This window comes from Scleropages formosus, chromosome 11, assembly GCF_900964775.1.
Source record: "Scleropages formosus chromosome 11, fSclFor1.1, whole genome shotgun sequence".
In the NCBI taxonomy this organism is placed as follows: Eukaryota; Metazoa; Chordata; class Actinopteri; order Osteoglossiformes; family Osteoglossidae; genus Scleropages; species Scleropages formosus.
In genome coordinates, this window is record NC_041816.1 from 28,318,165 (window position 1) to 28,345,483 (window position 27,319).

The window sequence follows — 27,319 nt, forward strand, 5'->3', positions numbered from 1 at the left end:
TGGAGTGTGGGAGGAAACCAGAGCAGCTGGCAAAACCCACAGACATGGGGAGAACATGCAAACTCCACACACTCTGAGCAGGAATTGAACCCATGTTCTCACACACCACCCAGGCACTGTGACAGCAGTGCCACAGTGCTGCCCCCATTACCTGGGTCAGTACCTTGCTCAAAAGTACCACAGCCGGAGGTGGGATTCAAGCCTGTAACTGTTGACACCAAAAGCAGCAGCTTATGCTATCTGGTATAAAAACACTACAAGTAAAATCTTTGTATTACCCTGTAGGTACAACAGACAAGCCGCCCAAAACCCTGCACCTTAGATTCAGTGGACTGAATTCAGGAACACTGCATATTAACTTTGTTTTTCAAACTCTACAGCCAACAGCAATTCTTTTTTCATTTGCTGCAGAGTGTTTTGGTTGTATACACTCTAGAAGAAAATACAGATTCCTGGAAGTTCACCCTCCGGTGACTCGCACCAGGTCATTCCTTGAACCTGAAATGTCACAGATGTGTAACCCTCATGTTATGGCCGTGGTGGTTCAGGAACAGTCGGTAACTAAACCTCGAGTTGAAGCTTACTTCAGGTTTTCACTTATAACAATGTTTTGTATGTTCATGGTGATTTTCAGGAAACATACACATTAAACTCTTGAGATCAGCAATGTCAGGTTCTATGTGAAGTGAAATTAATGGCTGATGATAAACAGACACAATACAAGAATGTTAAAAATCCTAAAATGAGTCATGTGCCATCTTGTGTTGTTCTCAGCTAAGTATAGTTCTTTGAAGGACTGCAGTCATTGTTTTTTTAAATTCTGTCACTGTTTTAACCAATACCAAAAATCAAAACAGTAATAAAACTCAGTTGTAAACACAAAGAAACTAATGTTTTTAATCTGTAATTACATTGTACTCTGCAGAAATTCATATCATGCTGTTGGACTGACAGAAGTGATGATCAGTGGTCCAGAGCTTGTACCATCATCAGCATCATCATCGGTACCAAGACTGAAATATGGACAGAGTTTCTCAGTGAATCTATATCCAGTGAAAGTGTAGATATGAGATCTGGCCTCCACATTGTAAAAGGAGACCTGACCCTCCTCATAGTCCACATACATCCCCACCTTCTGGGGCTTCACACTCAGGTTGAGGAACACAGAGGACTCAGCAAGAGCCTTATACTCATTTTTATTCCTCAGCCAGATAGTCCAGTAACCATTATTAGGACTCAATTTAATTTTTCCCTTCCTGTTGATGGATTCTCTGGCCACTCCTAAAGTCCACTTGTTCTTGTCCCCAACCTGCACCTCCCAATAATTTCTCCCTGAAGAAAACCCCTGTTTTCCCAAGACACTGACAACAGGACTAAATCTCTGTGGGTTGTCAGGGAGATTCTGCTTTGTGTCTCCGTGTCTCACTTGTTTCTTGTCCTTAGACAGGATGAGCCAGGGGTTTGCTGTAACAGGATCCAGAGTCACATCAACTGGAGAAAAAGAATAAAAACACAAACCATCCTGAATCGTACAGAGAATCTTGTTTCTACTTCCCTGCACTAAACTGATGAGGTTTATAAGACTGGCATTGTGGCCCAATAAGGTGAACAGTTTTAAACTTTTCCTGTATATCACCTAAACAGTAGAATGGTGTGTAGGGTTACATCAGAGTGACAGTACGTTAAATTACCACACAGCATTCAAATTCTACCAGTCTTGTAGATTCCCTCATCTTTATTGTGTATCATTAACCATTTATTATTCCACTTCAGACATGAAAACACTGGTCTGATGGAAGGTAGATAGAGAGTAAGTAATTTGTATAAAATTAAATTTTGGAGAAATGGTATGTTTCTTAGCCTAGAGGTGCAGTTTGTGAAGTCAGCTCTAGGAAAGAGGGCAAAGCACAGCCTGAGATGTCAACTCACATCACAACATTCCTATGTAAACTTTGTAAGGGAACCGTAAAAAAAAAAAAAAAAAAAAAAAAAAAAAAAAAAGTTTAAAATTTCTTTTGCATGCATATTGTAGAATGTTGTACAGGCTGACAGAGTGGAGGTGATGACAGTTTTATAAAATTTTAACATCTGTTCACATTAAATGACTGTTCAATAGGAATGTGGTTGAATAAAACAATGATGAGTTTATTAAACTCATACCTGCAGCTTTACGAAGCCACTTCCACACTGAAAGAGAAGAAAACACAGCTTTAAGCCACAGTCCTGTGACAGTAACAAAGAGCACATGATGCTTTGGAAAACATCATACACTAATGTTTTAGGGAACAAAAAACAACTGCACAGGCAACAGCTAATGAAGTTTATTCATTTTTGTGATACATGGCATTTAGTACCTTTACTAATATGGTCAAATATTGAGGATTCAGTTTAAAAGTCTTACCTGTGTTGGGAACAATTTCTTCTTTTCCTAAAGAAGAAACACAAATCAGTAACACTTTGACATGTCACCCTAAACTTTAGGCTAAGTGCACCAACGGTCACACTTCTGTCAAAACCAACACGATCTTAGGAAACAGCAACACATTTTAATTATTTCTTTACATGTTAGTTACAGAATGTATTTAACCCTCTCAGGGCAAAACTACTAGTCAGTGGAACCCAACTGCAAAAAAATCTATTATATTCAGTATTTTATCCAATTCCACCAGGGCCAAGTTACTTAGATTATTATTTACAGACAGAGGTGTCATGGCGAACGCAGGAAAAAAGCTGACGGACTGAAGAAACACCGGCGCTGCCTCTGCGGAGCTCTTGAGCGACGTCGCCCGACAGAGAAACGACCAACAGGCCGCTGGCACTGCGGCCCCTGGACACCCGGTCCCCACTGCTCCGTTGGGACGCTGGTTCGCGCCGGACCAATCAGGTGAAGCCCAAGATGAGGGCATGCGCGGTAGTCCTGTAGCGCCACCCCAGTCCCCAATGTCCGACCCTCGAGGGCCGTGATCCGCAACGTCACGTCACAGCCCCGCCTGCTGGGAATCTTGTGCGAAGTGGCGAAGCCGGGAGTCCGTAATACAACTCGCAGCCCCGGAAACTACCAACGTGCGCGTGTCTATCCGCTTCCCCGCCCATTCCAGCGTCGTCGACACGGGTAGCTGCTGTTTTACTAACCTTGGATTCCGGGTTAGTTTTCCGTGATGCTGGGCGAACCGGGCATACCGCGCGGAAATGGCCAGCAGACGGCGCACCGCAGTAGTAGAAACACAACCCGTCCCGGAAACGGCGCCGGCGTCTCTCGTCGGGATCCAACCCGCTCCCGTGAGGAGCGAGACTCACTAGGCGATCTTGGTTTCCGTTTGGTAGCCCGCGGGGCGCTAGCGAACACCAGACCAGCTCACACAGTGCATCCGTCGGGAAGGCGCCTGACAGCTGTTCGGTGACCCGGCGTCGTACCTCTGCGGGGTAGCCAAGCGGGGGTTTCCGGTTGGAGAGCCAACTATCGACGCAGGGGCCGGCGAAGCTCTTGGCTCGGGGGCTGCGCGGGGGCTTCCGTCGGTTGCACGATCGATCGTCGACCCCGCTGACCTGCCCAGGGCCAGGCTCTGAGGCTGCTGTTGCGCCTGTACCAGCCCTGAGTCAGGCTGACTGGAGGGTCTCCTCAATCCGGTGTAGGGACTGTTCCTGGGAGCCCAGCAGCCTGCAGCGCAACTTGACTCAGTGGAGACGGGGTGATGTAGCCGGGTCGCGCACGGTCGAGTCCTCCGAGTAAGTGGCAGAGCATCTGTCATGGAGAACGCAGGAGGAGGTGCGTCTGTTTCTGTAAGAGTCGTTTTCACGAAAGCAGAGCAAGAGGGTCGTGGCGGTGGCGTGAGGAGCGTCTTGGGTCGTGGTTCCGCCGCCAAGTCAAGTTGACAAGTGCCTCTGTCTGAGCAGCTGTTTTATACTCCCGGCGTCTCCGGGAATCGACTCACTGCGCGCGGTCGCCAGGCAACAGTGACTTAGTGTTTCGAGGACTTTTCCTTTTACTACTGCTGCAGGTACTTTTTATACATTTTTGTTTGAAATGACAATAAATTATTGAATAATTGCGTTTCCCTAGTGAAATGAGCCATTTTATCAATACTAATTGCACACTCGAAATATGTTTCCAAGAAGATGTTTTTTTCTTCACTTTCACTTTACATGTCATGTGTATTGATTGAACATGAAAGAAACCATACAAAAATGAAACAAATGACACAATGTGAAATATTGAAATATAGCAAAATGTACCTATGTTTATACAGTATATATCTACAGCAAAGAAAGGAAATATTTTGTATAAATTCAAAAAGTCTTGACAAAAAAGAAACTTACCTGAAATCTCTGACAGAACTCCTTTGGCTAAAATCAACAAATTACATAAAATTGAAAACACAAGATAACAAAACTGTACTATTAGTTCATATTCATACAATTGATTTTTGTCCTGATTGCAAGTTAGTTTAATTTTGTAGCTTTTTTTTAAGTTTGTTCAATTTATTTAAACTCTGGATATAATAGTTTTACAAGATCTGGCATTTGTTTTGCATTCTGGATGCTGAAAAGACAAAATTATATCTAACTTTATAGGCATCTTTTGATTTACATTAATTTTTATCTGACTTCATGTTTGCTGTATTTAATATTACTTACCAAAAGTCTGCAGCTGAGCACTACGTTGAGCTAAAACCCAAAAAACAACACAACGGTGAATTTTTTTTCAGGCTCATTGTTCAGAATAAATTAATGAAAAAATCTAATTAGCATTTAAAACATCTTTTCTTGCAGGATGCTGTATAAATTATCTGATAATGAGCGATGTGTCCTACAGGCCAAAAGTTACCTGTTACTTGTTCTAGACCATGTAGTAAGTGTGTTTCTTGGCTATTAAAAGGAACATCAGTACAAAACTGAGTGCTGAACTTATTTACTGTATTTTTATTTGCCCTAAAAAAAAACAGCTGCTCCTCAGATTTTTCTAAAGGTTTGTTGGTTTCAATATTACAGGAAAAATTATGCTCCACAAAGAGACACTGAAAGTTGTTTGGGACCATATTGTCAAAAGGTGCAAATGTGGATTTTATTTAGGGCAAATCGGAATTATTTCGGTTGATATCAGGTGAGTCCAACTTGTGTTTGTATGTGGTTTTCAATTTGAATGCTTCAATTAAAATACTTACAACATCCATTGCAACGTTTTTGTGAACTCAGACAACAAAGGCATTGAAGGTTTTTTATTTTTAATTTTTTTTTTCCCCAAAAAGTTATCCTTAAATATTGTTTGTTTCAGGAGTTTATTAAAAGTGAAGAAAGATCTGCCATAATTTGTCTTCATTTCAATTAACGAAATCTCACATTTGAGTCAGGATTTGTAAACTTTCGATGTCTGCTGTTCCCTTACACAGGGAAACCCGATGACAATAATTGTAACGATTGTTCATATGATTGATCCATATTCATGATTAGCTTTTTGGGCTCTGCGATTCTCATTAATTGGGGATCTATACTCTATTTCTTCACATTTCCTGTTCATTCCAGTGTGTTACACCTCTAAGTGGTTTTCTAACTTATTGGATAAGGCTCATTTCTGATATAAAAACTTACTGGAGACACAGAGTCCAGCAATGAGAGCAATCAGCGTGATGATCCACAGACTGAAGAATGCCGCTGATATTCGCTTGAACAAAATCTCTCTCCGGCCAGAGCTCTGAGCTGCTGTGGCACAAAATCAGATTCAGAATTATTTTGAGTCTTGTAATGCTTGGTGTTTAAGCCATTTACTGGCCTAACCAGTGTTTATTATCCTATGCTTTAAACCAGCAGAATCATTTCCCAACTTGTCTCACATTACTGACACCATTAGTTATGACTTTAGAAAAATGCTTTTGAACTTAAAAAATATTAATATCTTAAACATGATGGCATCACAAATGTGAACTGTACCTGCCATGTTTTTTTTAGGTCCTTCATCTGGTTTATGTATTTGACAAGGTTGGACCTGTACATTTTGATACGTCTGGTCCATCTCTTTCACAAAACCTCCAATGCACAGCAAAACAAGAAACAAGTTTGTTTAGTTGCCCTTTTATGTGGTCAGGTCACAATAGCATCGTTAACAATAATTCATTTTTTGGTTTTAGCACCAAAGTACATAATGGGATATGCAGCAAGTAAGATGTGCAAATAACCATTTTTAAACAGATATTTTATAGAAAAAGCAGTTTATTTGTACTTACATACATTTCCGTGCTCTGGGATTCTTCTGGGCTCATCTGGACAAATGTATATTTCGGATTCATCCATTTCTCTGTGCTTTATAAAGTGGTTCCCTGTTACAACACTTGAACAATTCGCAAAGTGAAGCAAACATGAGAATATGGGGAGTGAAGACACAAAACCTGTATCTTTGAGGATGATGAGGAACAGAAATTTAATAGGAAGTGAACTCTTGTGACCTGGTCTGGGGAAGAGGTGTGAGGAAAGCGTGTTTCAAGAACGAAAGGGATTTATATGCAATCCATAATGGGCACATGGCCTTTAAAATCCAAACAAAAGAAGCCAACAATAACACCCAGAAAAGCAAAGGAAATGACCAGCTCTGTATGACAGCAGGCAATAAAGGTTATTATTGAACAAATTTTGGTTTTAACAACAGGTGTGGTGACGCAGCGTGTTTGACCGGGTCCTGCTCTCTGGTGGGCCTGGGATGCCTTGTGACGGAGTGGCGTCCCGTCCTGGGTGTGTCCCCTCCACCTCCAGCCTAACACCCTGTGCTGCCGGGTTAGGCTCCGGCTCCCTGCCACCCCGCATGGTACAAGCGGTTTCAGACTCTGTGTGTGTGATTTTAATACACAGATAGAAACAGTCCAATTTATATGGTGTTTTCTAATTTTTTTCAAAGCAATGTTATCCGTGCATAAGTTTATAAATGTGTTTAAGTTGGTTCTGTATTGCAGTTTTAGTCCGTGTTTCAAATCTTGCTGCTGCATCTTAGCAGGATGGATTTATCTTCATCATTTTGCAATACACAGTATCTTTGATGAACTGTGTCACATGAATTTTGTTTGCAAGCAACTTCAAGGAAGTTTATCAGTGTGAGAAAAATTTTTGTGTTGGGTTGTGTAACGTGTGAGTTGTGTAATTGTGTGTCAGCTTGTAACCGGAGTAATTGGGTAGATGAACCCTGAAAACCTTACTACAAATATATATATACACACACACACACACACATTTTCAGAACCGCTTGTCCCATACGGGGTCACGGGGAACCGGAGCCTAACCCGGCAACACAGGGCGTAAGGCCGGAGGGGGAAGGAGACACACCCAGGACGGGACGCCAATCCGTCACAAGGCACCCCAAGCGGGACTCGAACCCCAGACCCACCGGAGAGAAGGACTGTGGGCCAACCCACTGCGCCACCGCACCCCCTAGTATGCAAATAAGGGATGAAAAATATATAAAAATATACAGTACCCAATATTATATACAAAAATAGTCACTAGTTACAAATGCAAGGGAGTGTGAGTCAGAGATATGATGTGATAAAAAGTTATAACTATAAATATAAATAGCATTATGTATTGCACTGGTTTACTCTCTAGGGGAGAGATTTAGGTGTTCATGAGGTAGATGGCCTGAGGAAAGAAACTTTTCTTATGCCTGGCTGTCCTGGTGCTCAGTGCTCTGTAGTGTCGGCCAGATGGCAAGGGTTCGAAGAGGAAGTGGCCTGGATGTGAGGGGTCTAGAATGATTTTGCTAGCCTTTTACTGACTCTGGACGAGTGCAGTTCTTGGAGAGCTGGGGGGGATGTGCCGATGATTCTTCCTGCAGTCCGAACTATCTGCTGTAGTCTTCTGATGTCTGACTTCGTAGCTGAGCCGAAGCAGACAGTTATAGAGGTGCAGAAGACAGACTCAATGACTGCGGAGTAGAATTGCATCAGTAGCTCCTGTGGCAGGTTGAACTTCCTCAGCTGGCGAAGGAAGTACAACCTCTGCTGGGCCTTCTTCACAATGGAGTCTACGTGGGGCTCCCACTTCAGGTCCTGTGAGATGGTGGTGCCTAGGAACCTGAATGACTCCACTGTTGCCACAGTGCTGTTCATGATGGTGAGTGGGGATAATGATCCGGGATGGTAATGAGTCTGCTTACAGACAGGAGGTCCAAGAGCTGGCTGTCTGGTGCAGTCATAACAACCTGGAGCTGAACACGCTCAAAATAGTGGAGATGATCATAGACAAATATATATATATATTTTAAAAGGTACACAAACACACACACATTTTCAGAACCGCTTGTCCCATATGGGGTCACAGGGAACCGGAGCCTACCCGGCAACACAGGGCGTAAGGCTGGAGGGGGAGGGGACACACCCAGGACGGGACGCCAGTCCGTCGCAAGGCACCCCAAGCGGGACTTGAACCCCAGACCCACTGGAGAGCAGGACTGTGGTCCAACCCACTGCGCCACCGCACCCCCCAGGGTACACAAACATTTACGTACAATACAGGAGTAGCAGCTGTGTAAAGGCTTATCATCATAAAGTTATGGTCCATGAACATTTATACCATACATGAGCTGGAGGGATACTCCAGCTGTTTCATGCTGACGTGAAGATTTGATCTATCGGCGTGAAACTCACACTTCAAACATTTTGAAACCCTAAACCCTGTCTGTAGCACTCTGGCCTGAATGCCTTGACATTCAATTTTAGTATCAACAATGACCACATTCATAATGATTCTTACCTGATCAACACAATAAGTTTATGCCTAGAAAGTGTTTCACAGTATGCATTTTTCTACAAGCAGAGGTGGGGAATCAAACTTGTAACCATTGGGTCCGAAGGCTATAACTCTAACAACTATACTACTAGCTGTCCCCCACACTGAAGCTGTATGGAATGACTACATACTGTTTGGACAAAAAATATTTCTCAGTAACTCCTTTTCAAATGTCTAAGTACACTGTCCAGAAGTAAAAAGTAAAACATTTGTTTCAACTGTTAGACTGTAAAATAAATTAAATAGTGGGCTCCCAGTTGCAAGTTACCTGTCACACCTGCTTCCATCTTCAGCTCACAGGTATAAATTCTCTGCTGCAAAGGCCTTCAGCACTAAATCAATGGGTTGTGAGGTTTTTATAGAGAGAGTCATCATTGTGTTGAAGGATCTTCAAGAGGAAAGAAATGGAAGAAAGGCAACAGCAAAATCCAGCCATGAGAAGAAGAGGTATTTATATGTGTGTGGTGGCAGAGTGTGGGGTGTTGGAAGCGTACAGTGAAGGCCACTACAAATTTCAAATTACATTAATACATGACTGTAGAAGACTGTGGCGAGTGCACAATGTACAGTGTATCATTTTTCTTGAAATGCACAGAAAAGATATGTGTTGCTGATGAAAAATTGTGGCCTGACAGAGATCAGAGACATGATACTGTAACCTGTAGAAAAATGCACACTAGTGAAACAGTTTATATGCATAAGCTTACCGTGCTGATCAGGTAAGAGCCATTATGAACGTGGTCATTGTTGATACTACAATTGAACGTCAAGGCATTCAGGCCAGAGTGCTGCAGACAGGGTTTAAGATGTTGAAAGTGTGAGTTTCACGCCGATAACTCAGATCCTCACATCAGCATGAAACAGTTGCATATGGTTCCTTTTCAGATGTTATTTGATATTAATGTTTCATAAGTCACATTGTCACATTCTTATGCGTGACAAAGTTTCCTTGTTGGCTTGGATGTTTTTGGTGTTTTAATGCATTTTGAATGTGAGATTATATGGTGTGCCAAGCAGCATGTAGGGAAAGAGAACTGGCAGGGTAGCACCCTATGTTCCCCAGGAGACAAGTTCCCCGGTGTTCCAGGAAAATACTGGGTTGTGCTGGTCTAACCAAGTCTAGCCAATAATAATTAGGTTGTCACGGGATTTAATGGGGAAAAAGCTGAGGCTTTCTTGGTGATACACCCCCTCCTCAAATCTCAGGGACTCGGTGTGAGACTCTACCATGCATGTTGCCCATCGAGTGGTTACGGTTGCTCATCGAGTGCAGCGACCTGTAACGTGACATCACATTCATAAATGGGAATACTATGCAAGTTTGCAAAAGGTGTGCCCATACAGCAACTGCCCACCCCTGAATCCATGAAAGCCTGAGTGGTTACTTGGTGAACCCCCACCATGACAGTACAATTGGCACTGTGAGCTGTGAGGCCGGACAGAAGGGGTTACTCATCTGTTGTTGTGATGATGCGGGGGTAGGTGCAGGAGCTGCAACGGTTGCTAGTCTGGTCTCCACGTTTCGCTTATGCCGGAGCAAACTCAGGACCTCCTGCATGAATTTGGTGAGCTCTTGCAGTGTTTGCTCATGTGAACCCAGAAGCACTCCCTGGGCAGAGATGGGTCCAGTTTGTAGGCAATCTATTCTGTCAGGGCAGAAAGATGGTACGGGGGGTCGGGGGGTTTGGGGTGTTCTTGGACCTCATTATTGAAGAAATGATCTGCATCCAGTAGTTTGGACCATCAACATTGTTCCATCTCACACTGCTGATCAAGGGGGATTGCTACAGGAGGTCTATGGAATCTTCATGGAAGAATGAACAGAGGATTGCGATGGTCCACGTCTTTGACCCCTTAGTACTGGCAGCAGGTGTAGGAGACTTCCTTGGACAAATTGCCAATGTCATCGGAGGACACCAAGATCCTGTGAGAGGAACTGGGTTTCTGGAATGGGTGGAGGTAGTTCTATATCTGTCTCCACCCTGACTTTTTAGGGACTGAGGATTTTTGCCACCTTCCTGTATATTGTCTCATCTGAGACAGCATGGGCTCACTATTTCATCAGGGTCAGCCTCCTTCCCAATGCCTTTGTTTGGGCCTAAGGCACATGCAGAAGGACTCTAAGGAAATGACATGGTGGTGATGTTTGGAATCTTCGAAGACTATGTAGGTTGTCACTACTGTACCTGGCATAACGGTCATATCCTCCACAGCTGTGCCTAGTGCAAGCTTCCCTGTGCTTATGTGCGGAATTGGTGAGAAACAGCTTGAGGACAGATGAGAAAAACAATTTAAAAAACGACCACACTTCAATAATTTAATTAGTAGGAAAAAAAACCTCAATACCGCTCCTTTTTCCCAGTTTCTCCAGTTATTTATGGAGTTATGAAGCCGAGCTAACTGGCCAAACTGAAGCTCAGTTTCTCTTTATGAGCTTTCAACAGGTGCAGCCAACGATCGATGAGAGGCAGTTAGATTTTAGCTGGTCCCTGGCAAAGTCTTGTTTACTTGTGTCCATTGAATAATTGCATGTAAGATTTTAACTTTTCTGTAAGGTTTAAAACATATTTAAAATTTTAATCTTACTGTGATTTTTGAAAACCCAACCCTATCCAGAAGGACAAATCTGTTGGAGATCACTCCTGACATTGTACAAACATAGAGCCTTGTGGAAAGTAAGGTATGTAAAGAAGTTTTTTCAGTCAAAATCTAGGATGGAATCATAAAATAGGGAAAATTAAATAATCTTTGCTCAGAGAAACAGCTATTCATTTGAATTTAATTCAGTTTATTTTTACAGAGTGCTCTTTTCACACAATGACACAGAGCACTAAACAAAGGATCAAGAAACATTATAACAAACAATGTTAGCTGTACATTAAATTACTACAAGAAATACATTAGGTATTAAAGCATTAAGTAAGCCAACTGGCCAGAGAGAACATGAAATAAAAAAAAAACTCCTGACTAAAAGAAAATATACTTTTGGGGGTCCATGTGCCAGTTGCTGCCCACCCCCCTGGGCATTTTAGACAGAAAAAGACTTAAGCAAACTTTTAATGGCATTCATAATGTTGATAAATATAACATTTATAATGTTATGTTTATGACATCAGTGCAGTCACAAAAGCTAATATGTTGATGAAATGATGACTACATCATGGGAATAGATCTCAATCAGCAGCTCCAATTTCCCACCAAAATCAGAACAACCCCTCTGAGGCCAGGTTTTGTGGCATGGTCTGTAACAGTTAGAGCAGTCATTAATGATCAAACTGACCATCTTGTACGAGGAAGGTTTTAATTTGGTCCATAAGAAGAACAGGCAAAAATATAGAGAAAATGACTGAGTGCTGGGAAAGAGGAGGGAGGGCAGTCATCTACTTAGTGCGAGACGTCCTTGCTACTGCTCCATCGCCAGGAGGTGTTCTGGGATTGAAAAGGTAAAGCATCAGTGAGGGATGGTTCCCAGCCAGCTACCCTGAATCTGGCCTGATGGCACTGGCAGAGGTGCAACAGGAAGCAATGCACATCAGGTAATACCTGTATACATAACAAGTACCGCACTCATACAGGGACAAAAAACATCATCAACTGTGGTACCTCTACCTTCCATAGCCCATGCTGAGGGACAGAGTCATATGCATTCTTCAAGTCCACAGAACACATTAACATATTCATTAATTTCCCTACAGTAATTGTACTTACGAGAAGAGTTGCTCCACTGTTGAAACCCCGATGAAATTCACATTGCCACTCCTGAATCTGAGGAACTACTGGTTTCACCACTTCTGCATAACGACAGCTGTAGTAAAGAGTGGGAGGAAACTGAATTGAACAGTACAGACTGGTACAATTAATGCAATGAATGGAGGCTGTTCTTATTACTGTTTCACTGTGGTTTTACTGTGCAGCCATGACAACTGACAGCTTAAAAACCAAAACAGTTTAATCAATATGGTGCTTAATGGTGTTGAATTTGCTCTTTTACATCATAATACACTCCTCCGTGAACCGCCACCTTACCGTGGTGGAGGGGTTTGAGTGCCTGAATGAGTCCAGGAGCTATGTTGTCTGGGGCTATATGCCCCTGGTAGGGTCTCCCATGGCAGACAGGTCCTGGATGACAGATGAGACAAAGCGCGGTTCAAAAACCCCTTATGAAGGAAAAAGCAAGGCTTTCGTTTACCCCGCCCGGTATGGGGTCACCGGGGCCCCACCCTGGAGCCAGGCCTGGGGGGGGGGCTCGCATGCGAGCGCCTGGTGGCCAGGTCTATGCCCACGGGGCCTGGCCGGGCTCAGCCCGAAGCCACGACGTGGAGCCGCTCTTCGGTGGGCTCACCACCTGCCGGAGAAACCGTAAGGGGCCGGTGCATTATGATTTGGGCGGTGGTCGGGGCCGAGTGCCCGGCCGACCCAAACCTCGGGCGCCAGCTCTAGTTTTTGGGACTTGGAATGTCACCTCACTGGCGGGGAAGGAGCCTGAGCAGGTGCGGGAAGTTGAGAGATACCGTCTAGATATAGTCGGGCTCACTTCCACTCACAGCTTGGGTTCTGGAACCACTCTCCTCGATCGGGGGTGGACTCTCCACTATTCTGGCGTTGCCCAAGGTGAGAGGCGGCGGGCTGGTGTGGGCTTATTAATAGCCCCCCAGTTCAGCCGCCATGTGTTGGAGTCTACCCCGGTGAATGAGAGGGTCGTCTCCCTACGCCTTCGGGTCAGGGAACGGTCTCTCACTGTCGTTTGTGCTTATGCGCCTAGCGGCAGTGTAGAGTACCCGGCCTTTTTAGAGTCCCTGGGGGGCGTGCTGGAAAGCGCTCCCACTGGGGACTCTGTCGTTCTACTGGGGGACTTTAACGCCCACGTGGGCAGCGACAGTGATACCTGGAGGGGCGTGATTGGGAGGAACGGCCTCCCTGATCTGAACCCGAGCGGTGAGTTGTTATTGGATTTCTGTGCTAGTCGCGGTTTATCCATAACGAACACCATGTTCATGCATAAGGGTGTCCATCAGTGCACTTAGCACCAGGACACCCTAGGTCGGAGGTCGATGATCGACTTTGTAGTCGTTTCTTCTGACCTTCGGCCATATGTCTTGGACACTCGGGTGAAGAGAGGGGCTGAGCTGTCAACTGATCACCACCTGGTGGTGAGTTGGATTCGATGGCGGGGTAAAAAGCTGGACAGACTTGGCAGGCCCAAACGTATAGTGAGGGTCTGTTGGGAACGTTTGGCGGAGGCCCCTGTCAGAGAGGTCTTCAACTCCCACCTCCGACAGAGCTTCAACCAGGTCCCGAGGGAGGTGGGGGACATTGAGTCTGAATGGACTATGTTCCGTACCTCCATTGTCGGGGCGGCGGTTCGGAGCTGCGGCCATAAGGTCTCCGGCGCCTGTCGCAGCGGCAATCCCCGAACATGGTGGTGGACACCGGAAGTAAGGGATGCCGTCAAGCTGAAGAAGGAGTTCTATCAGGCCTGGCTGGCTCATGGGACTCCTGAAGCAGCTGACAGGTACCGACGGGCCAAACGGAGCGCGGCTCTGGCAGTCGCCGCGGCAAAAACTCGGGCTTGGGAGGAGTTCGGTGAGGCCATGGAGGAAGACTTTCGGTCGGCCTCAAAGAGATTCTGGCAAACCGTCCGGCGACTCAGAGGGGGGAAGCGGTGTTCCACGAACACTGTTTACAGTGGAAGTGGTGCGCTGCTGACCTCAGCTGAGGATGTTCTCGGGCGGTGGAAGGAGTACTTTGAGGATCTCCTCAATCCCTCCGACACGCCTTCCGTAGAGGAAGCTGAGGCTGGGGACTTGGAGGGGGACTCGTCCATTACCCTGGCTGAAGTTGCTGAGGTAGTCAAAAAACTCCTCGGTGGCAAGGCTCCGGGGGTGGATGAGATCCGCCCAGAGTTTCTCAAGTCTCTGGATGTTGTGGGGCTGTCTTGGCTGACACGCCTCTGCAGCATCGCGTGGAGTTCGGGAACGGTGCCTCTGGACTGGCAGACCGGGGTGGTGGTCCCTCTTTTTAAGAAGGGGGGCCGGAGATTGTGTTCCACCTACAGGGGGATCACACTCCTTAGCCTCCCTGGGAAAGTCTATGCCGGGGTACTGGAGAGGAGAATCCAACCGATAGTCGAACCTCGGTTACAGGAGGAGCCATGCGGTTTTCGCCCTGGCCGTGGAACACTGGACCAGCTCTATACCCTCACTAGGGTGCTGGAGGGTTCGTGGGAGTTTGCCCAACCAGTCCATATGTGTTTTGTGGACCTGGAGAAGGCATTCGACCGTGTCCCTCATGGCATCCTGTGGGGGGTACTTCGGGATTATGGGGTTCGGGGCTCGTTGGTACGGGCTGTTCGTTCCCTGTATGACTGGAGTAGGAGCTTGGTTCGCATTGCCGGCAGTAAGTCAGACCTGTTCCCGGTGCATGTTGGACTCCGCCAGGGCTGCCCTTTGTCACCGATTCTGTTCATTATCTTTATGGACAGAATTTCTAGGCGCAGTCAGGGAACGGAGGGTGTCTGTTTTGGTGGCCGCGAGATCTCGTCTCTGCTTTTTGCGGACGATGTGGTCCTGTTGGCTTCATCAAGTCAAGACTTGCAGCGTGCATTGGGGAGGTTTGCAGCCGAGTGCGAAGCGGCGGGGATGAGAATCAGCACCTCCAAATCCGAGGCCATGGTTCTCAGTCGGAAAAAGGTGGATTGCCCCCTCCGGGTTAGGGGGGAGTTGCTCCCTCAAGTGGAGGAGTTTAAGTATCTCTGGGTCTTGTTCACGAGTGAGGGAAAAATGGAGCGGCAGGTCGACAGACGGATCGGTGCGGCGTCCGCAGTAATGCGGTCATTGTACCGGTCTGTTGTGGTGAAGAGGGAGCTGAGTCGTAAGGCGAAGCTCTGAATTTACCGGTCGATCTACGTTCCTACCCTCACCTATGGTCATGAACTCTGGATCATGACCGAAAGAATGAGATCGCGGATACAAGCGGCAGAAATGAGTTTCCTCCGCAGAGTGGCTGGGCGCACCCTTAGGGATAGGGTGAGGAGCTCAGTCACCCGGGAGGAGCTCGGAGTAGAGCCGCTGCTCCTCCGCATCGAGAGGAGCCAGTTGAGGTGGCTCGGGCATCTGTTCCGGATGCCTCCTGGACGCCTCCCTGGGGAGGTGTTCCGGGCTTGTCCCACTGGGAGGAGGCCTCGGGGCAGACCCAGGACACGTTGGAGAGACTATGTCTCCCGGCTGGCCTGGGAACGCCTTGGGGTTCCCCCAGAGGAACTGGAGGAGGTGTGCGGGGAGAGGGAAGTCTGGAGGACTCTGCTCGGACTGCTGCCCCCGCGACCCGGCCCCGGATAAGCGGAGGAAGATGGATGGATGGATGGACATCATAATACAGCAAAAAAATTATTTGTGCTTCATTTAAAAGTGTCTCTTCTGTGAAGAGGTCAAGTACATTTGTATTTGTGTTTTTAATTACGTTTTTCTGCATTGTATCTGAAGCTCCTGGATGAAACTTGCATGGAAAACAGAAATTCCACATAAACTGAGCTGGATTTGAACTTGTGACCAAACAGCACTAATGCTGTAACACTGTGCTGCTCCCTCTTCATCCTTTTTGTAGATTTATTTGTTGCAGGGCAGAAAAAGAACTGCACTTTTAGGTTTTACTCATTTATTTAGCAGATGCTCTTCTCCAAAGCAACTTCCAATGCACTCTATGTAGAGTTATCAGCCCACACACCTTATTCACCACAGTGACTTACACTACTAGAGTCACTACTTACAATGGGTCACTCATGCATACATCAGTGGAACACACACTCTCTCTCTCACTCACACACTATGGGGGAACCTGACCAGCATGTCTTTGGAGTGTGGGAGAAAACCACAAAGACACAGGGACAACATACAAACTCTATACAGACCAAGTGGGAATCAAACTCATTTCCTCTCCCACCACTCAAGCACTGTGAGACAGCAGCACTACTTGCCGTGCCACCGTGCCACCCACTTCGCCTTCCACCATTAGATATAAGTGAAATGCACTCAGTGGGTCCTGGTTAAGTTTCTTTTGAAATCAAATTTGTTAATTTTACAGTTTTTTTTTTTTTTATGCAGTTATTTTTGCTGTTTCTTTTTCTTTCTGTTTTAAATATCTGAAGACTGACTATTTCCTTTCTGTCATGCTATTCCCCCGGCGCAATTGTGTTGGACCCAAGTGCGGGGCACATTGCCAGGGAACAGGCAAAGGGTCACCGATGTACAAACAAGCCAAAGGGGCAAATCCAAGAACCGTAATCTAAGAAACAGGCGAGTGATCAGGAAAACCAGCGAGTCGGAGACGAGGAGCAGGGCGAGGAGCGTGGAGCAGGGCGAGGAACGAGGAGCAAGACTAGGAGCACAAGTGATCAATAAGGCTGAACAAGGTTCCACATCGGGCTGTGTTCCGCAGCCCCTTTTCAAGCTCGTGCTTGCTAATTCAAAGCAGGTGTTCCCTGTTGCGCAGCCGTGGGGGGCGTGACACTTTCTGCTTTTTGTGACATGGTGGTAATTCCTGTTCTGTAGATTTATGATGGAAATAACAAAGATAATAAATACACCTTTTGCAATCTCGTGCCTGTTCACTTTCTGAACCAGATGTACTTTGGAGTGTTGTGTTGTTTTCCAGTTTTTGGTTGTTGGTTAAAAGTTGCTATTCTTTATTCAACCTGTCATTGTTGTCTCAGTCCGACCGGTTGAGTATCTTTACCAAACTGTGCTTAATTTTTTCTCTTCTAGATACTCCTTGGTCTAGGTGTTAGTTTGAACCAACCTAAGTTCAGTACTGACATACAGTATTTTATATTATTTAGAGCTCAAATATATTGCAGGGCAACAGAAACAACAGCAGATACATATCATGTGCAGGAAGAACATGACTCTCTCTCACTTGTGTGTATTTATTATAAACTCCACTAATGGATCGTGGATAACAGGGTTACTTCAGCATGATGGTGAAGCTGAGAAAACACTGACCATTTACAGTATGTCTAATATGCACTGGTTGCTGCACACACAAACACAAACATACACACTACAGGGAGTTTATAGTTGTTTTGCAAATGTAATCTTTATTTTGAAGTTGCATTTAACCAAGTGAGAATGTATTATTTATTTACATGATTTCTTTCAGAAAATTAAATTAAAACCAGAAATCAGTAGATAATGGAGTTATTAAAAACATTTTTACAACTTACAGATCATTAGAATATTAATCCAAAATTAAAAAGAAATTGCACGAGTAAGTAAGAGCCACAGCTGGTAGCATATTGATTAGAACTTCTGCCTTTGGATCTGGAGGTTGCAGGTTTAACCCCCACTTCTGGCTGTAGTGCCTTTGAACAAGGTACTTACCCTAATTTGCTCCAGTAAAATTACCCAGCTGGGTAAGTAATTGTAACCTTAACACTGATAGTTGCTTTGGAGAGAAGTGTCATTTAAATGTAAGTAGAATTTTGTGATTTTAGTTTTACTTTCAATTTGGAATCATTCATTTTAAAAGAACCCTGACATCAGCTGCAGTTAAGTTCATTACAACTTGACATTCCAACAGTTTAGTTCAGTTTTTGTCAGACAGAAACAGGAGTGATGATGAGAGGTACTGAAGGTGTACCACTACAAGGGTTTAAGGCTGGATACATTTTCTCAGTGAAACTGTAACCTGTAAATGTGTAGATGTGAGACCTGGTCTCCACGTTGTAGAAGGAAACCTGACCCTCCTCATAGTCCACATACACCCCCACCTTCTGGGGCTTCTCTCTAATGTCGATAGAGACGGGGGGGTCCCCCGCAGCAGTGTAAGTTTTGTCCTTGAACGTCACAGTCCAGAAACCTTTTGCAGTGTTTGGTGTTATGCTCTCCTTCCTTTTTATGGACTCTTTTACAACACCGACTACATAGCATGCTTTTTGTGAAACTTGGACCTCATAGTAGAATCTTCCTGAAGAGAAGCTCTCTTTTCCCAGGACACCGTACCAACTGTCAAAACTCTCTGGTTTCTTGGGATGATTCTGTGGGGTTTCTGTATATCTTACTTCTTTTTTGTCTTGAGAAACAATCAAGTTTCCATGTGCTGTGTTGAGGTCCAGAGTCACATCAACTGTGGAGAGAAAATAACCGGTGACCTCAGACAAGGAAAAAAAAGACTTATGCAAGTGAAAGGATTAGAAGGATGGAAAATGAGTTCTGAGCACTTTGTGACAGACTGAAGAAAAACATTTCACTCCAGATCAATAATGCAAAAATCAGTTAATAATTTCAATGGTACCTGCTGCTTCACGAATCCATTTCCACACTGAAAGAGGAGATGACCTCCATTAATGTCACAGCAGTGAATACGGTAGGAAGTGCAAACATATCTAGCATGACGTGTAGAACAACTGCATGAAATCTCATTACACTCCTTACTGAAAATTAGACTATGGTCGTACAGTACCATAGTTAGTGCTGAACATCAGTACCATACTTTACAGTAGTATACTTATTTGTAGTGTAGTGTTCAGTTTGTAATGTATCCTTCAGCACATACCCTGTTGAAAAAAGTTAGTAGTTTTACCTGGTGGGAGAATAACACCTTCTTTTCCTGGAGCAAAGCAAATATATTAACATGGATCATATTTTCATATTTTTGCATTGCACAAATTTGAAACCTGTTGTACAACATCTATATATGTAATAGACTCAACATATGGTCATATCTGTACAAGATCACATTTACATCCCAGTTCTTATGATTCCATGTACTGTGTACATAATTATCCACAGTCTGCTGTATACAGTAGCAATAATTCTTGCCAGAAATAAAATAATGTTCATTGGTATAGTCTGAACTAAATCTGCAGTATGTCTGCAGGTTACAGAAATAACTGTAACCAGAAATCTGTTCTGAAGTCAATTTGTTCATAAACTCAATCATTACATCACACTCAATAAAAAATTGATGATAGAGATGCCACTCAATTTGCTTGTTAAGTTCGGTAAAAACCTCAGGTAAAGTTCTAATAAATTTAAAAACTTTACAAAAAACTTGATTTCATTTTCAGCAATCTTTTATTGTATATAGGATCTCTGTGTTCCAGAACCAGCCCTGGATACACAGCTTATGAGGCAGGGAACACCATCACAGAACTTTTATTGGCTTGAATGAACACATGCAACATTCCTCATCACCTGAGCACTTTATTATTTGTGCAATGCATTAAAGAATACTACATTTGTACATCATTTTATAAACATTCAGGTTATGAATTTTTGAAGAAACAAATGTTTTCCAGTTTATATTTAACTGCATATTCTTCACTGTTTTCAAAAGCCCATTTTTCCACTTGCAGAAATTAGTTGGCAGCAAAACGCAATCATACTCAAACAGCACTGTGAGGGTTGGGGTGGGCATATATAATATTGTTGCCCACAGGAGAAGATCTGGTGACTCTCTAGTAAAAAGTTGATCTTAGTCCATTTCAGTTTGTTAATTGCAAAGATGTCAGTTTTCAATCTTGACATATAATTTTTAATAATATTGTCATAATTGCAAGGAGGAGACGGACCCCACTGCAGGTGCACTGTTTATTTGGAAGTGTAGGCAGACAAGGGACATGCGAAATCACGTAGTCAGTGGGCAGGCAATAGGTGACTGAGGAGCTGTCGTCATTAAGGGATAATCCAAAGCTGTATGCGGTATACTGAACCGAGGTTCCACGATCAGCTGCGTTCAAAGCAGCCCTTTTAAACCCCTGCTCCTTGATCTGCTGCAGGTGTGTCTACATTGTGCGGAAGCAGGGGTGTGACAGTACCCCCCCTCCACAAACAGCACTGGCCACTCTGCAGATCCTAGGAGGACACCCTCGGGGCCTGGGCGCCGGCCGATCCGAGTGGTCCCTGTGAAAAGCAGAGATGAGAACAGGATCCAATACATCACGTACTGGCACCCAGCATTGTTCTTCAGGACCATAACCCTCTCAGTCAGCCAGACACTGTAGCTCCCCTCATCTGCAGTGGGAGTCGAGTAGTTCCCGTACCGCATAGGTGGGTGCGCCATGGCAGGAAAAGGGATTTTTGTGCAGGGATGTGGTGCAGAGCTTTACGAGGAAGACATGAAATGTTGGGTTCTCCAGGTTCTTGTGGTCCGTCAGTACTACAAAGGACTGCACTGCTCCTTCCAACCAATGCCACCATTCTTCGAGCACCAGCTTGATTGCCAATAATTCTCTGTTACCAATGTTGTAGTTTTGTTCAGCCTTGGACAGTTCTCTGGAGAAGTATGCACAGGCATACAACTTGGAGGAGTTCCTATGTTGTTGGGATAGCACCACGCCTACCCCCCTCACCAAGGCATCCATCTCCATTACGAATGGTAGCGTGGGGTCTGGGTGTCAGAGTATGGGTGCAGAGGTGAACCATTTCTTTAACAACTCAAAGGCGATCTGACCTGATTTGGTCCAGACGAGATGGATACTCTTACCTGCGGTGCTCTGCATGGCACGGACAGACACCTTTTGCTGCACCAAGTGATTAGCGTTCCTTTACCTCAGCTAAACACTGGGTTTTTTACGGACAACTAGGGAAAACTAACAATGATGGAGACCTCTGAGGACACTATCAAGTAAAACCTGAGCTGTTCCTGATGGCACGCTCTTACTCTCATGTCTAACAGTTCCGTTTGGGCCTCCAGTATCCCCTTCCCTAATGACTGCCCATCGAACGTGCTAATCCTTAGCGTTCCTGCACGCTCATGCTAGGGCACGTAGTGCTTTTCGGCAAAACTGTTATCCATAAAGTAGCCCACAGCTCCTGAATCCACCAGGGCACGCGCACAAACCCAATCCTCCCCCATGACAGGATGATTGGAATCATGAGTTGCATACCCATGCCACTGATAACACTAACTTTGGGTCCCGGACGGGCTTGGCAGGCTGCTCGGAAGTGGCCGGGGATGCCACGGTACAGCTACAGATGGTCCCGGACATAGCGTTGTCTTTCCTCCGGGGTTAGATGCCTGTTTCCGATCTGCATTGGGCTCCGATGCCTCCTCCGGGGTGGAGGAGGCTGGTGAGAGCTATTGGGTACGGGGTTTCCGGTTGCGAGCCAGCTTGTCGATAGCCACTGCTGTTTCGATGAACCAGTCCACCGTGCAATTCTCCCCTCAGTATGCAAGTTCAGCCTGTATCCAAGGGTTCAGCCCATGACAAAAACTCACCGGGGGGACGTCTCATTCCAGCCTCTCTGTTTCACCAGGGTCTGAAATTCGAGGGCATAGTCTGCCACAGAGAGGTTCACCTGATGGAGCTCCATTAAGTGAATGATATCCGCCCGGGTGTACAAGGGGTGCCCGAACACTGCCTGGAAGCATTTCTTGAACTCCTCATAGGTGGTCTCGGTGCAGTTCTCCCAAGCCGCTGTCGCCCACTGTAGGGCCGGGCCTACGCAAGGAGGTAAGTAATCCTACTTTCATTGTGTTGGTACACTTGAGGCAGGCTGGTGAAGATGAGCCCTTTTCTTCTGTCTCCATACAGCTGCTATCCTTCCTCTCAACTTTGATCTAGTCAAGTCATAACATCCACAGCTACTCATGATTGCCCTCTTTTCTTCCCATGCTGGGCACCTTCTTCTTCATGGACTCATGTGCCATTTTGCAATTCATCTTGCCTTGAATTTGGATAAATGGAGATCTTGGTCCTGGGACCAAACATTCCCACCAGCAAGCCGACTCAATTAAATCCTGAGGATCTAAATTTCAGCATTGTGGCATCGGCAAGGAATTTCAGAGTTCTGTACAAGCCAGAGCTGTCTTTCAACCCTACATAATCTGACCTACAAATACGTACATATATTCATTTAGCTGAGGCAGTTCTCCAAAGAAACTTACAGTGTAAAGCTACACACAATTTTTTTACCCATTTATACAGCTAGGTAATTTTACTGGAGCACTGTTTAGGGTTACTACCTTGCTCACAGCAACTATAGTAATTTTTCAATCCCTTCACTTCCTAGACCAGCTGTGTAGATACTGTTTCAAGATACTGTTTTTAATTAAGTCTAACAATCCCGAGTTTTACTGCAGAAACTAGAGTTTTCAAAGATACTATTTTGTAAATTAAACATTTGTAACATGATAACCCAAAGTATTCCTAAATTCAGTGTTAAAATGAATTAGTAATTGTATTAAAATGTATTACTTAAAGTAATTTATGCCTGCAGTATAATTTAACTTATTATTATGAGCAATGGGTGTATACTTAAAAATAGCATTAAGGAGTAAACAAACTTACCTGACCACTGAGACAGAATCTCTTTCGCTGAAAGGAACAGAAAAAAGTTTAACATATAAAATATGCAGACAGATTTCTCACAGATGAGTACTGTAGAATCAGATTAACAGTGATCCAAATACCCATTGCCAATAACTCTGAATAGGACAGATAGGAGAGAAACAGTATCGAAAAGAGCAGTGATAACATCCAAGCTTTCATTATATCTGATATCTTATGAAGCACAGAGTGTGAAGGTTTACAGCTAACCACTGTCTTGGACATTCATATAGTGAAGGTCTGCAGTGTAATGTATACAGAGATGCAGAAAATAAAGAATAACGTCACACAGTTAATATTGCTTACCAGTCTGGAGCTCCTTTAGCTCATTCTGCAGGTGAACACTCTGTTCAACTACAAAATAAAAATCAAAACAACCGGATGGTGCATAAATGCTATGATAATGAGCAACACTCTACAGGGACATTTTACACAAACAAATACATACCAAAAGTCATTTTTAACTTGTTCCAGACAATAATAAGTGGGTTTGTGTTTTTTACACCACAATTTTCATTATGCATTTAAAGTTTTAAAGGTAGCCTTCAACTCAGCAGCAGTAGCAGAATGGTTAATGATAAAAATTTCATAGATTTAAAGTTAAGTAAAATTGCATACATTTTACAACTTCTTCAGCTTATTCTGCAGGTGAGTACTCTTGTGAATACACTACAGTTTTCATTATGCATTTCCTCTAAATTCAAGCAGAGTGAAGACTGAGCATGTAAAAAAGAAATTTCATACTGCCGCAGCCTTGACAAGGACAGTGTGGATACAATGAAGAGAATGAGTGTGACTAAAAAAATCAACATGTTGCAATAACTCATAAAAAAGAGCAACCCTTATGGACAGGAAAACAGGAAAGCCATATAATGTTAATACTTTAGTGGTGAACTGGTGGGACATATATAGTATTTAGACACATTCACACACACACACACACACACACACACACATTTCCAGAACCGCTTGTCCCCTACGGGGTCACGGTGAACCGGAGCCTACCCGGCAACACAGGGCGTAAGGCCAGAGGGGGAAGGGGACACACCCAGGACGGGACGCCAGTCCGCCGCAAGGCACCCCAAGCGGGACTTGAACCCCAGACCCACCGGAGAGCAGGACTGCGGTCCAACCCACTGCGCCATCGCACCCCCTAGACACATTCACATTTCCCAACTTACTTAACATGAAGTTATCAGTGTTTTTCTCATCCAGTTGTTTCTGTAACCCTGTAACCCAAACATTAATGTCAGATCAATCTCCGTGACTTCATCTTTTTCACCTACTTATCTCTTGGTCTTGAAGTAGACAATAAGAAAGATGTACTTTATGACAACATCAGAAATATCTTCAGGAACCAGGATCAGAGGATATGTGTACATACATCAACACTGCCTCTAGGACACCTGTCTTTTTATACAGGTGCCCACATATTAGTGCTTGACTGTTTTATTTGCTTGTGTCCAATGAAATTGTCATAGGTCTCAAAGTTTAAATCTGAGAAGCATGATATTCTCCAGGAGCAATATGCTTACTTGTGTGTAGGAGATGGTACAGGTTCACTTTGTTGATACAGTCTAATCAGTTGTATGACACTCACCAGAGATCTGCATTGATGTTGTATTCTGGAATTCCTTCAACTCATTCTCAACATCACTTCTCTGCCGGACTGGGAAAGAAAGCAAAACAAGACAACTGAACACTTTACTGGTGACAAACATGAGCATCGAAAAGACTTCTTCTAATCCAGAAATTCTACAGATATAAACATGACTAACTACAATGAATTTTATATTTTATGGAACATGACCTCAAAGAGCTGAATGAACAATAGCATGGCTTTTAAGAAGTATTATTCCTATAGGGAGTAACATGTTTTTCACAGACACAAATTAAAAGGAAAATTAGAATACAAATATGAATATGAAAACTGAGGAATGACAGTCAGAGATCAGTGGATACTGTATCTCTAAAAAAGACCTTCTGAAATGCTGACGTAAGGTATATTTTATGGTGCTACTAAAACAGAAACTAAACCATACAAAGCCAATGGTATCAAACTTGCATAACTTGGTTGACAGGAAACTGTTTGCCTTTTTCAGAACTGCTAGCAGTAATTGTAATCACTCTTTATAATACCGCTGCATATTCCTGATTGACTAGAGGTGACTTAATGTGTTCAGTCTAAGATTCTCATTAACTGGGGATCTATACTGTACTTATTCACATGTCCTGTTCATTGCAGTGTGTTACACCTCTCAATGGTTTTCTAACTTATTGATAAGGCTCATTTCTGATATTAAAACTTACTGGAGACACAGAGTCCAGCAATGAGAGCGATCAGTGTGATGATCCACAGACTGAAGAACGCCACTGATATTCGCTTGTACAAAATCTCTCTCCGGCCAGAGCTCTGAGCTGCTGTGCAAAACCATGAGATTCACATTTTTTTTATCCTTGTAATGCTCAGTAAACCATTTACAGACATAACCAATTTTTCTTAACCTATGTTTTAAACCGACAGAATAATTTGCACAATTGTCTCGCATTACTGACACCATAAGTCATGAATTTAAAGAAATGGTTTTTATATCAAAAACAAATTTCAAGGCTTAAGCATGATGCCATCATAAATGTCACATGTACCTGCCATGTTTTTCTTAGGTTCTTCATTTGGTTCATGTAGATGACAAGGTTGGACCTGCAGATTTTCATACACGTTGTCCATCTCTTTCACAAAACCTCCAGTGCACAGGAAAACAAGAAACATGTTTTTATAGTTGCACATTCATATAGTGCAGTCACAATGGCAAGTGGTTCATGAAACCTCCAATTTAAGAAAACCAATGTGTTTAGTTGGACTCTCAGATGGTTCAATTTCAATAACACTGATAATAATTGCACTTAGTATCCAGGTATACTAGTGAACATGCAGCATGTAAGACCTGCAAATAGCTATGTTTAAGTAAAGCAATTGTACAAAATCAGTTTATTTAGTACTTACATATATTTCTCTGTTTTGGGATTCCAGTGGGATTATCAGGACAAACGTATAATTCAGCGTCTTCCATTTCTTCGTGTCAAATGTTTCACTAGTACAGGACTTAAACAATTTGCAATATGATACAAAAAGGAACATACAGAGTCAAGATACAGAACTTCTATTTTTGAAGATGAGAAGTCAGACTTATGGGAAGTGCAACCACTGTTTTCTGGTGTGGGGCCAAAGTGTGAGGACAGCAGATTCTAATAATAAAAGGGTATGAATGGCACACTGGCTCAGCAACTTGCACTGTTGTTTCATAGTGCCTGGGTGGTGTGAAAGGATATGGGTTTGATTCCTACTCAGTCTGTGTGGAGTTCAGATGTTCTCCCCCGGTCTTTATGGATTTCTTCCAGGTACTCTGGTTTGCTCCCACAGTCCAAAGACATGCTGTTCAGGTTATGTGCCTGCGCAGAAGGAAAAATCTTTCACCCTGTCATTTTCTGTTGGTTTAAACGGTCATTGCATTGCAGTCAGTATCTCTAACATTGTCATTGCAACAGACGGACGGAGGACAGGCAGGTAGTTTGTGAACCAAAGTGCGGGTTGGTTTTATTTGTTTCTCCAGATTCAAAGGGCAGGACAGGGTCAAGGTCAAAGACAGGTGAAAGATCTTCAAGGCACGAGCGTCACAACAAGGACAAGGCAAACTCAATGGTCAGAAAACAGGCGAGGGTCAGGAATCGGGAACAGAGGTCGTAGATACAAAACACAAGATCGCTGATACTGCAAAACCACGAGGGTGTTTGCAAGAATCCGCATTGTCTTGTTGACCTGGAGCTCCTTTTATCCTGTGAGTCAATTAGTCACAGGTGTTGCCTCTCCGCTCGTTCCTGGGGGCATGACAAATATATATAATATAGTGCAAATAGTGTGTGTCTGTCTATGACTGTTAATGTCCACTAAACCCAACACTGATGTCTGCAGAATAAATTCCATCAACTGTGTGACTGTATTCTGTACAATCCTGGTTACGTATCTATAAAAAGCAAGGCTCTTGGGTCCGTGTACGTTGCATTCATTCGTTTTTTGATTCAAGATTGAAAAACAAAATGGGAATTACGATGCCTTCATTTGTTTTTTGTTTTAAAAATGAAAAACAAACTATGAATTAACTATGTTTAAAAACCATTTGGAGGGGGGCGTGGTAGCGCAGTGGGTAGGCCCTCGTTCTGCTCTCCGGT

At 44.0% G+C, this 27,319-nt stretch overlaps 1 protein-coding gene across 1 annotated transcript; it reads right to left on the reverse strand.

The window, feature by feature from the left end:
- Nucleotides 1-934: 934 nt before the first annotated feature.
- On the reverse strand, nt 935-25,820 carry LOC108930929 (pyrin-like). Its single transcript, XM_029256093.1, has 11 exons — nt 25,739-25,820; nt 24,693-24,761; nt 24,274-24,321; nt 23,399-23,446; nt 23,054-23,080; nt 19,342-19,368; nt 19,054-19,080; nt 18,448-18,885; nt 2,402-2,428; nt 2,161-2,187; nt 935-1,491 (listed from the first exon to the last, which is right to left on the reverse strand). The coding sequence occupies exons 1-11, from the start codon at nt 25,818-25,820 to the stop codon at nt 935-937; spliced, it is 1,377 nt and encodes a 458-aa protein (XP_029111926.1).
- Between the last annotated feature and the right edge of the window lie 1,499 nt (nt 25,821-27,319).